The sequence below is a fragment of the Macrobrachium nipponense genome, chromosome 38 (assembly GCF_015104395.2).
Source record: "Macrobrachium nipponense isolate FS-2020 chromosome 38, ASM1510439v2, whole genome shotgun sequence".
Classification (NCBI taxonomy): Eukaryota; Metazoa; Arthropoda; class Malacostraca; order Decapoda; family Palaemonidae; genus Macrobrachium; species Macrobrachium nipponense.
Window position 1 is genome coordinate 39,893,590 of NC_061098.1, and position 12,674 is coordinate 39,906,263.

Consider the following 12,674-nt stretch of genomic DNA (forward strand, 5'->3'; position numbering starts at 1 on the left):
TACGTGAACTTTCAACATTATTATTGCTAACCCTTGCAACACTGTTTAAACTCTCGTGATAGTGAGTTTTTCCCAAAGGATCTATTTCCTAGTTAGTTGTTAATATTTTATATTTTCCTATTTTTATTTTCATAATTCCGTGGCTATTTTATATAATTGCATTAACATTTTCGTAATTCAGTTTGGGATTCAGTTTAGTTTTAATTCTTTCTTACTTTCCCCGTATTGTGTGTTGACATTCCCCATTTTCACTTCGGTGGATTTAACAGTTCGCAATATCAGCTTAGCTCTCGCCAAATTTCGAATACTGTAGCCGCGATTTTGAATCGTGAAACTTTCAGCTCTAAACATTTTCTGGACACCTCTGTTTAAAATGTTGATTGTTTGGACATTACAGTGTCGTGCGAAATGTTCAATAATTTCGCAGATAGAAATATCATATTTATTAGAGGGAAATGTCTTGTAGGAAAAGCGTCGAAACTTCTATCACTTGTTTATTAGTAATAGCGACTTTTATACGGTTGTCAATGCAAGGGTTGCATTATATTAGCATGCCATATGTTTATCAATAGTAGCGGCTTTTAAAGGGTTGGCAGTACTAGGGTTGCATTACATCAGCATGTCATTTATAGCGCCTTTCAGAGTTGCTTCCTATAGCGGGGCTCCATTAAATTAGCAATAGTGAGGCTCCATTAAATTAGCAATAGCCACTTTCATGGTTGCCTATAGTAGTAGGGTTACATTTCATCCGCATGTCACTTTATATCAGATATAGCGAGTTTTAGGGTCGCATCAAGTATTAACCATTGAGATGAGATGGGGCGGAGGTAAGGGGTGTTTCTCTTCCCATAGGACTTGAGATGTCATAGGACAAAGAATGTACAGCGGTAAATACAGCTATCGATGCTCGAGGTAAACTTGAGATTAATTTTTTGTCACATCATTTTTGACAGTAAGTGTTTTAAAGCTGTAGTAGAATCAACGACTGTACAACATTTCTAAAATCAGCTGGCAATTTTGCTTACTTGCAATTCCAGATAAAAGGACTTTTAACGGGAACTAAATTTACTCTGAATTTAACATTTTTCAATGAGTAAAGCGTCGTTAATTTTTTCCAGTGAGTAGTAAACGCTTTAACATTTTCAATGAGTAAAGCATCGTTAATTTATTCAGTGAGTAAAGCTTTAACATTTTTCAAAGAGTAAAGCATCGTTAATTTATTCAGTGAGTAAAGCTTTAACATTTTTCAATGAGTAAAGCATCGTTAATTTATTCAGTGAGTAAAGCATCCTTAATTTATTCAGTGGGTAAAGCATCGTTAATTTGGATGTTTTGAACAAAATGTTCATTTCAAAATATTCTTTGACCAATTCGTTTGATATGATATACTTTATAAAGAATTATGGGTTTAAGATATTTAATATGTGGGCTGCAGATAAATTTCATTGATACATTTGTACTCTTTTTAATTTCCCATTTTAAATAACACTATATGGTAACAATCAACTGTTTCTGGAACTTTGCTACACTCTCGGTGAATTAAAATTAGGCTATTCAAAACTGTAGCTTTATTTTATTGGCTTAATGAAACCAAGGTTTATTTAAACCTATTTATTACTGTCGTGATATAAAGGTATAAAACATCTAAATGTTATTCAATTTTGTGGAAAAAATCTCGTAGTACACAAATGATATAACTAGGCTTGGTAAAAATATCAAAATTGCAAACATTTTTTTGTGCTAAACTAAATTAATTATTTGTACATTTTTTTATATATAAACTTTATACTAACCAATATTGCCAGTTCTTTTTGGTTGAATTTTATGCTAAAATAAATCGTCTGTTTACAACTAAAACGCTAAACTTTTCCTGCTTTAAATAAAAAATGATTAAACTAACAAGGTTGTCACTAACAGGCTGCAATGAGTTCATCTTGACTACAGACCAACTGGGTACCTTTGGCGGAAGGAGGCCTCTTAGATATTCCTCTTTTCCTTCGGAGGGCCAGGAAAAGACCCTGAAGACGCAGTTGGAGGAGACGAAGAAGAGGAGTTTTGACAGTGCTCGGTATTCTGAAGCTCCCTCTTCCTTGATGACCCCATTGACACCTTGGATATGTCTTCGGGGTCGCTGACTTCCTTCGCTGAAGTTCGTTTTTCTTTGAGTCTGGCGAGAAGGATAGAGGATTTTGGAGGCTCTGGAAGGTTCTTCAAAAGGTCCATTACTTCAGCAAATTCGGCAGCTGTAACTCTGCCTGGTTCATCGCGTTCTAATTCGGTTCTTAAACCTGGAATTAGTGAATAAAGACTACTTTAGTTGAGATGCCAGCGATGTTAAAGATATCCGACACAAAAGGGTAAGACTTTCTAACAGTTGTTCGTTTACATAAATATGCTAACAAAGCATATTTACAAAAACTTGTATCCAGAGAAGTTATTCTAAAATACTACGAGAGAATGAGATTGGGAAAGAATTTTGTGATTGCTCTCTGGTATTAACTAGGAATGTATAGTTGCAGTAACAAATAAGTTCCATAAAACTAATTTATAAAATTGATTCAAGAAGACTGCACAATTAACTATATCATTGGGCTTATGAATTTAAACATTCAATATGGTGTAGAACTATATATTTTAGGGATTATTTATGATGCAGATTTAGTGTGAATGAGGGCAAATATCTTTTGATTCCTTTACATTATTCAGAAATTCATCTGATTAAGAGTAGAAATACCAATTATTTCTAATTTTCCATGAGTACAAAAACCAGAATTCTTTGTATATCAGAACTTTTTTTAGTATTCCTCAGCACAATAATATGATAAAAGGTTTTGGTGTGTAATACCCAGGAATATTCTAATTAATTTGATAATTGTTCTACAGGAATTCCACAATCCAAGGTATCATCTGTTGCGCAGGAGCTTCAACTCCTCAGGTGGGAGGCTGTCTGAAATGACTGGGAGCTTGCATCGAAAAGCTGCTAAATCTGGCCATGACTTTTGATGGCTTCTCTCAATGTAGGTCCACTGCCACTGCTTCCCAACTTTGAAAGGTGAATATAGAAATTGCATCTCGATAGCAGTAGTTTAAGACTGGGCATGAAGTCATTAACAGAGAGAGGGAGGATAAGGATAAATAACCGAACTTTTCCATATTGAGTATCCAGGAGAGACTTTTCTACCCAAAATTAGTTTGAAATGCGATGCAACATAATAGGCAACCAGGAGGAAGGTGTCCAGGAGATTACAAACTTCCTCATCTTCCTTCAACTTAAGCTTCTTTTAGGAAGAGATAAAAATACTACTACTACTAAGCCAGGTAGGTCATCAGACTGAGAGGCATGTATCTCTCTGCACTAGCAAGAGTTTATTCCATTGAATGAACAAGTATGATAATCCTGGTCTTCAAAATGACCTTTGGTATAGGTAGTTCCTCATTGCCAAATAGTGTTTTCTGATTACTGATTATCTTAGTTGAGGCTCTTACAATAATCAGGTGGTATACAAAGCAACCTCCATCTACACCATTGATGTTTTTATCCAGCAGATCCCATGGAGGACTTTTCTTAAAATATGTGATGGCAGAATCTCAGATAATCCTCAGCTAATGTGTACCAACCAAAAAGTGGGCTAACTATACATTGTGGAATTGGTGTTGAAGAAGCAGATTTTATACAGTTGTAACTTGTTCCATGAACCAGCAAATTTCATAATTTATCTTTGGGATAAATTCCATATTTATTCTGAGCCAGTGAATAAATTGCTCAATTAACAACAATCAAATTCAGAGGGTTGTCCAAGAAGTGTTGGCAGAGACATCTAGCTCCAACCAGGGACCTTGGATCAATAGAGCTTGAAAACTGGTAGATTTCAGTTTTGCCAATAGTATGTGAGGTCCAAAGCTCTCGCTAGGACCCTCAGGCCATCCTAGCTCCAAAAGAAATCTACTTAATGCACTGAAACTCTCAGGAAACACTGCTCCAGCGCTCCCAATTCAAGCAATCTTTAATGCATTTTCATAACATACCTTACGTCCTTGTCAGAACTGTAATTACTCATGTAAGTTAAACCTTGCAAGCTAACCTAATGAATTCGAAACCTCTTCCTAATTTAGATATAGTATTGTTAATTATTCTTCAGGAGTGAGAAAACACATCTGACTGAGGCATCCCTCTGTTTTCCTTTAATATCAAATTCTACTTTAACGCTCACAAGAGCTCTTGACCTGTCAGAGACTGTCAATAAATCAGAATACTTTGAACTGATGCCGCCATTGCCAAAACCAGCCCATCCAGCAACAGAGCTGCAGCAGCTGAAAATATTCGGGAAAAGGATGTGAAAACTGTCAGGAAAAGGACTTGAATAGTTTTGCTTAGTGGGAAGTAGTATAACTGGTCATTCGTCACACCAGTTATACCTGTACTTTTAGGAGCAGATGACATCCTGGTAGACGCAGTGAAACACCAGCTGATCACATGACCGACCCCTGTAGCCCCACTGACACCGACTCCAGTACCACAAAGAAGTTGCCTCCAATAGGAGTTCCCTGAGGTATTTAAGGACAACCTGCAGAACGACCTGACCAAACCCATTAAGCACCACGTCCACCATATAGTAACTAAAAGTCCCCCAGTGCATCTCATTTTAGATGGGCATCTCCCCTACACATCGTACCAAAACCTAATATCACATATTGTCTCTGCTGTGACTACCGCAGACGCAACATCAAGACAGTACCTGACAGGTACTCCCAACCTTGCTGAAATAATGGCCCCAATATATGATTTCTTAAAAGGAAAACATAAAAAATTTTGTTTTTTAACCAAATACAGCCCTCATCCTACTCAAAAAAGCAATCATCTCTGCTGCCACACAAATATTTCCTTTACTCCATAGGTCCCCCATCAGCACTGTACTCGAACAAGACACATCTGTTGGCATTCTTCAGCAAGGAGTTATTGCAAGCAGAACAAAAGTACTCCATGTTCGACCACGTTACTGGCAGTCCACAGAGCCATTTGCCACTTCCGACACATGGTAGAAGGATGATAATTATGGTGCAGACGGACCATCAACCGCTGGTACATGCCTCCACCGAAAGCAAAGATGGGTGGTCAGTCCAACAGCAGCCTACCTATCATTGATAGCAGAACATTCTTGCACCATCAGAGACTTAAAAGGCTCTTCCAATAACGTGGCAGATGCCCTTTCCTGAAACTCCACGAACACCGTCCAGATCAGGATGTATCTCGAAATAGCACCAGCTCAGAAGGATGACATGGACCTACAGCAACTTTGGCGGGCAAACCCTGCCCTTATATGGAGTGACCTGTCCACCAGTGATGGAGACAAGACCATTGCATGTGGGATGAGTACAAGATCTCACAGGTCCACTGCCCAAACATTGTCAGAGAGGTACTTCTGGTAGAGGGTGAAAGCAGACATAAAAAATTGGGCAAGAGAATGCCGTCCATGCCATAAAAAATAACGAGGCACACAGAGACTGGGATAGAAGAATTCCAGGCAACACAGCAATGACTAGCCCACATCCATGTTGACATCGTGGAACTCTTGCCCCCCTCCGAGGGGTATAGGTACTACTTCATGATCATTGACAGGAACCAGATGACCAGAAGCAATACCAATAAGACAGTAGATGGCAGGTTGTCAACAGTATACAACCCAGAAGTGAACAGCATGTTGGAGCAGCTGCACCACTCCCTCAAATCAGCACTCCCCATCAGATATCAAGGCGGGAGTTGGAGAAAGGATTTATCATGGGTCTTGCTGGGATTAAGCACAGCCCACATCCAATTCAATGCATTGCTGGCAGAAGCACTCTACAGCCAAGCGTTGACAATACCAACAGACTTTTTTCAAGACATCACAGAGCCCACAACTCTTCCAGACATTCGTAGAGCACTGGAAAATATCATACCAGCAAAGACAACATACAACATAGCAAGAAAAGAATACATTCATAAGAATAGACACAAACAAGCCCCTCTCTCTACAGCCTACTCAGGACCACATCGCTCACTACAATGCAAAGAGAAAGCGTAACAGCTGAAGGTGGGTGGGAGAAACGCCTGGATCTCCAGCGACAGATTAACACCAACTTCTAAAACACAATTATAAACGCATTAAAATCTCAGGTGGTGACAGTTTTTTTGCATGACATTTGTTGAGCGCAGAATGATATTGAGTTTGAACAAGGGTAAGAGATAGGTTTCCTTATCACAAAAGAATTTGTGGAAAAACAAATGCCAAAATTCCTACGATATGTACTGTATGTGACCATGTATTGTGTGTTAAAATGTAGCATTGTTATAAATGACAAGTCAATTTCATATTTACCAGATATAGTAGAAGAAAGAGATCCTGAAGAAGATCCATCGCCTTCATATGCATAATTTCTTAAGTCTTCCCCTGGTAAGTGGTGAGGATACTGATGGTCAGGGGGTCCAACCAATGCAATATCTTGACTACGACTGGCTCCAACGGAAGTGATGACTGTAGTGCTGACTCCACTGCTGGTCACAGCATTACTACCTCCTGCCAAAAGTAACTCAGGTTAGATTTCACTTTTGTCGTAGTCTTACTCATAGCTGGAAAATTTTATCCAGTGAGTAGTACATATGCAAAATGGATCTGGTACAATGAACCTTCAAAATTAATATTGCAATAAGAATGTCAGTTTGCTCATTTTATTTTATTTATAGTATTAATTATGTTATACTTAAGAAAAGCTCTGACTGACAAATTTTTCCTCTTGTGCAACCATACAGTATCTAAAATTTTTCCTCTTGAGCAACTATGTAACCTAGTATCTTAAATTTTCCTCTTGTGCAACCGTGTAGTATCTTAACTTTTTTGTTTTATCCTAAGTTACTGTATATCAAACACCAACTTTGAAGTTTCCTTCTTCTTGTTTTTACATAGCCTAAATATCATGTTCGTTCATTCAGAAGAAAACAGAAATGAGAGAGAGAGAGAGAGAGAGAGAGAGAGAGAGAGAGAGAGAGAGAACGTCCAGGTTAATAACCAACCTTTGGTCTCTTTGGCAGGTTCGGCCCGAGAGAGTTTGAGCAGCTCGAGGAAGGTGGTTTGGGACTCGTCCTCGGGTCCTTTTCTTTTGGGGGTCATCGTCATCGCTTTGGTTCTTCCTGCCGATTCCTTCCACCCGCTCCTCAGCCCAAGGACGCTCCCCGCCCCCGCTTCTTCTCTGAGTCTCCAGCCATCACCGATCCTTTGCATCCTACTTTGACGGCTAGGATGGCGTCCTTCGAGTCTCCGCTGTCTTCTGTCTCCTGGCGACCCAAGGCTCTGGCTGATCGCAGTCGGTGATGTCGTAAGGAGATACACACTCCCATGAGGACTGTTGGGGGCAGGGTAGAAATATGTTTAGGAACTTGTTCGGGATGTCAAACAAAACAATAAGAGGGGTGTCAGGGTTGTTTGTTCCAATCACGAAAGCACCAATCAAACGAAGAGAGAGAGAGAGGAGAGCGAGAGGAGGACGAGACTCGACGAGAGAGAAGAGCGAGAGAGAGAGAGAGAGGCAAAATATATGTGAACGTTCTCTTGTATACGTAATAACCTGTATAGTTTCTTGGGAAAAGATTCTTTAAGGTTTCATAAGAAACACTGTCACTATTTACTACAGTTTAAGTAATAAAATGAATACGCTATATTTTATTTTAAAAAATTGCCCTATACTGTTTAACATGCACATTATTTTCTACATTTTCATTCTAAGAAATAAATCACAAATATCCTATTCTAAAATATAACAGAGTAATGCAGTTTTCTTTTTTTAGAATGTAATACATTTCTTCAAGATTAAAATCAGAGCACTTCATGCAATACATTCCAAATGTGCAACTCCAGTTTCTCTCACAATGTCGAGAAGTTGATATTATGCTGCAGCGCAAATGGAGGGAGATGGAATATCGTCTCGACATCGTGAGGGCAACTGGAGGTGCACATGAGGAATGTGTTGCTTGAAGTGCTCTGACTCTAAACTTGAGGAAATGAACATTCTACAAAAAACTGCATTACTCTGTTATATGGTTATTGAGCAATAAAAACTTATGATGGTACTGGGACTTTATGGACACCCTGTATACATACTATAGCTACTCTTCTCTCTCTCTCTCTCTCTCTCTCTCTCTCTCTCTCTCTCTCTCTCTCTCTCTCTGTGCATAAAAGAAGTTTTTTTTTATCTGTATCAAACTAAACTTTCAGGTAAATTACATTAAACAAATGCGTCTGATATTATATTACAAAAATATATATTGTTACACTATATATACGATGTATGTACAATATAAACGCGTGCGTAAAGCGCACAGAGAAACATCATTTACATCTGAACAGAGAAGGGTGGAACAGAGAAATGTCTAAAAGAATGCTGACGGAAAAGCAAAGATACAAAATTTTGATCACCCCAGAGAGAGAAGTGTTTCCCTTCTAGTCAAACCACAACAATAGCCAGCAGGAGCATCAGTTACAAGGCAATGATTATTAGGAGCAGTATTCAAGATGGCTTCACACAATTTGCCAAGCAGGGACTGGATTACAAAAAAAGAAAAAAATAGAACAAAATAAAAACAAAACACAAGAACAGCCAGCAAGAGAAAAATGACTGGCTTAAATAATTGCTAAACTAAACCGAGACTTTACTTCAAAACACTAGTTATCCCGGAGAGAGGATCAACGAACGAGAGTTAGATGTTGGTTCGAAGAAATAAGATTCTCTGCAGTGATCGTTGGCAAATTTTGGAAAAGTGAGAGGGATGAGAATAGGCAAAAATATAAATAACTGACATAAGATATGGCTATGTGACGGAACTGACGGGGACATTTATTTCCTAACCGTTGATGGGGTCGTTCCACATCAGCGCTCAGGGAATACATTGGAAAGATGTTATGGGCCTGATGGCCAACGGAAGTGCAATCTTGATGTGGGTTCGGAAGTCACATAAAGCCGTTAGTCCCGTTGCTGAATAACCACTGGTTCCATGCAACGTAAAAACTCATACAAACAAACAAACTAAGAAACCAAACCTTATGGCCACAGTCTAGGTAGCTATAACCTAGACCGAGATGAAGGCTAGGAGGCCAAAAAGGGAGGAACATATCAGTGAAGTAACTCACTTAAAAAGAGAAGCGACAGTGTAAGGGCCGCTATAGTTGCGGACTCGGTTAGTGGGATGCCTGGGTTGGAGACTTTGGTCCACTCGCAGTTGTCACCGATGTGGTTCGGGCCACAAAGGCAAAGATAGTCTGGCTTCAGGTCATAGCAGGTTCCTCCGTGCAGACACGGCTCCAGCACACACTCGTTGATGTCTTCGCATGCAGATCCCACCAGATGTCTCCCTGAACCGCAGCTGAAAATGTGGGCAATGGAACAGAATAGAAAACACACATTGGGCAAAAAGGCCAAGCACTGGGACCTATGAGGTCGTTCAGTGCTTAAAGGGAAATGGTGGCAGTAAGAAGGTTTGAAGGAGGATAACTTCGCAGTTTTTACTCAATGACAGTTGTTAAAAGAAGGTGGGTAGTAACTTTTACGTTTCATAATGTTTCTTTATCTGTCGCCCATGGGCTTCTTGTGTTTTAATTTGAAAAACATTCTAAAACATATCTCAAACTAATATTCTAAGAAAGGGTTTCTCACGAAGTTCTACTTTTATAAAGAGGCCCGCTTATGCTAACCTCTTAAGAATTTTGCATGTTTTGTTTTACTGTAAATGAAAAATTGGTGATCTACCTATCAATCTATTTTAACATATGTATCTACCTATTAATATCGGTTGTTTCCCCATAACAATGACTTGATCTAATAAAGCATACTTACTGACCGCATTCTGTGCCCTAAAATACCCTCCCTTTGTAGTCCAATCAAATGAGGAAAAGTACAATGAAACAAAGGAAGGTGTTATCCAACCTCCAGCTTCCTCGAGGGCGTGTGCTAAAAATCTACGGTCAAATAGTGTTGTTTCACCAACTGAAAATGAAAATAAATTATCAGAAATAATTGTCCTATACTGTTTAACAAGCACATCATTATTTACATTTTCATTCTAATAAATAAATCATAAATATCCCATCCTCCTAAAATTCCTGCATCTTGAACTCAACGCAAAAACATCTTTTTCAGACCATTTCAGGCTCTTCCATAGACTTTTCCTACCCAAAGCTCAACAACAACAAACAACAATGTAGCTTGTAGGTTTACTCCCCGAGTAAGCAAAAATCACGGATGAACCCAGCATAGATATATAAAACACGGCAAATTTTTAAAGTAATTTGCCTTTTTCATAAAATACAACCCATCATTATACACATGATTTAAGCTCCAGTTCTGAAGCTGAATCCTTATGTCAGGAACGAGGGTTTGTATTTGTGTAGGAACAACAACTACCAATTTCATATATATCTACACAAAAGGCTCCATAAAGCCCCACCCCATCCACACAGTCCAGCTTTGCTCGACGAACTAGGTTAGATGTGATGTCAGAACTTTTCCCGCTGTATCTGCACTTCTGACGTCACATCGACCCAGTTCATGTGCAAAACTCGCCTGTGTAGATGGGGCTTAAGTAGCAGCAAGGACTAATCCACCGAAGACGCACTGCACCAAAAAAGGTATTTGACAGAGAAAGCAAGAATCATCAGCTAACCTGCAAGAAGGCTGCGTCCAGGAGGCGTGGCAAGCCAGAGGTGGGTCACAGGTCGTGTTTGCACAGGAAGGGGGAGGGTTGCAGCCCTTGATGAACCCATCTAAGGTGGTCACTTGGCCCCAGGTACTGGCGTTGACTGCTGGAGGAAGTGGCAGCTGGCGATCTGACACTCTCAGGTCGTCTATGCATGCTGGGGACAAAATGATGAAAATGTGCTTATTTTGGAATGGAATGGCATATAGAATTTAGGCCAAAGGTTATCCACTGGGTCCTATAAGGTCATTCAGTGCTTAAAGGGATATTATGAGTAAAGATGTTTTTAAAACGGGGGTTTTTTTCTTAATAGGGGTATCCATATCCCTCTGGGGTACGAGAACCACATGCTGGGGGTATGGGACCTGATCTCTAGATATTTATGTAATTTGATTTTAATTAGTTATTGTATACATGGGTTACATTTTGTAAATAAATAGCTCTCATAGAATTATAAATGTTTTTGATTTTCTTGTATGTTCTATTCCTAGCTATTCACACCTAAAGTATTGATTAAACTAAGTATATTAAGTGATACTGTCAACAAATAGGACTTAAGCAAAGGGGGGCTTATGGAACCATATTGGGCAAAAATATTCATTATTGGGGGCCAGGAGTCATCCCAAAGTTTACGAAGCCCTGGTTCAAAAGGATTAACAGGAGGAAAACCTCAAAGCAGATTGCACTATGAAACAAGTGTTAGGAGGAGGTTGAGAGGAAAGCAAGATGGAGGAAAGAAATGTTCTTTTTTCCATGAACGGGGAGCAGTAAAACAAGTACAACAGGAATTGAATCAAGGATGCAGCTAGGGGCCGAAGGGACGCTCCAAGGAACTAAGTAAATGCCTCCAGCGCACTGTATAGGTGAGGTGCATTGACTTTACTTAAATTAAATACATCTTAGTTTAACCAGACCATTGAGCTGATTAACAGCTCTCCTAGGGCTGGCCCGAAGGATTAGAGTATTTTTTTACGTGCCTAGGAACCAATTGGTTACCTAGCAACGGGACCTACAGTTTATTGTGGGGGATCCGAAACCACACCTATATCGAGAAATAAATTTCTATCACCAGAAATAATTCCTCTGATTCCCGTTGGCAGAACCAGAGAATCGAACTTCGGACACCGGATTGGCAGCCGAGCTCGAAAACCACTCGTCCAGCGTGGAACTTACTGACTGTAGTACCCACTATATATAACCGCCTTTTGGATTACTGTACACTCAAGAAATCCGCTGACTTCGATTATGATTTGAAAAAAAAAAAAAACAATAAAATAAAGAAAAAAAAAAATACGAGGACTGTGAATAAAGATGATCGATTCCAAAATAATTTGGCGATTTTACACTTTATGAACAGAAAAGGAATCCATTATTGATTATATCACTGTCCAAAAAAAGAGCAAAAAGAGCAAACTGAAAAAAAAGGCAAATGCATACCTGGACATATGCATACAAATTTTGGTGAATCAATTGATTTGTGTGTTTGCTGAACACTGGTAATATCAGGCAAAGGAAAACAGGTTTGTAAATCATTATTTACATATTGTTGAAATATTGGTAATATAAATTTTTTTTACAAGGATTTATAACGAAATAAACAGGGGCAATATACCAGCGTTCTTGTCAAAAAACAAAATCTACAGCCTACCCAAACAAACTAAATGCATTGTCAAATAAAAGAGAAGTGCAAAATTGATTTAAAAAGCTGAAACTAGAAATTCCGGAATCTAATTTCTAAGTCAAAAAAAAAACTAAAAAAAAAAACGTCTAGTTATCCATCTGGGCCATCTATCATTTCCATTCGTATTCAAATCAGTAACCCCATTTACTAAAACAATAAATCTAAATACTACAGAATAAAAAAAAATTTAAAATAAAACAACCCCCCCAATTAAAAATGGAGACAGACAGAACAAAGCCCCCTCAATGGTTTTCTTTGACAGAAAAGTAAAAC

At 38.9% G+C, this 12,674-nt stretch overlaps 1 protein-coding gene and 1 long non-coding RNA gene across 2 annotated transcripts; both read right to left on the reverse strand.

Annotated features, from left to right (window-relative positions):
• Positions 1-1,625: 1,625 nt before the first annotated feature.
• Positions 1,626-7,205, reverse strand: LOC135209449 (uncharacterized). Its single transcript, XM_064242121.1, has 3 exons — positions 7,049-7,205; positions 6,357-6,554; positions 1,626-2,288 (listed from the first exon to the last, which is right to left on the reverse strand). The coding sequence occupies exons 1-3, from the start codon at positions 7,149-7,151 to the stop codon at positions 1,978-1,980; spliced, it is 612 nt and encodes a 203-aa protein (XP_064098191.1). The 5' UTR covers positions 7,152-7,205; the 3' UTR covers positions 1,626-1,977.
• An 11-nt stretch (positions 7,206-7,216) lies between these two features.
• LOC135209450 (uncharacterized) lies at positions 7,217-10,858 on the reverse strand. The gene is made up of 3 exons (XR_010313360.1): positions 10,688-10,858; positions 9,159-9,391; positions 7,217-7,377 (listed from the first exon to the last, which is right to left on the reverse strand). It is a non-coding gene; the product is annotated as an uncharacterized LOC135209450 (long non-coding RNA).
• Positions 10,859-12,674: the final 1,816 nt, after the last annotated feature.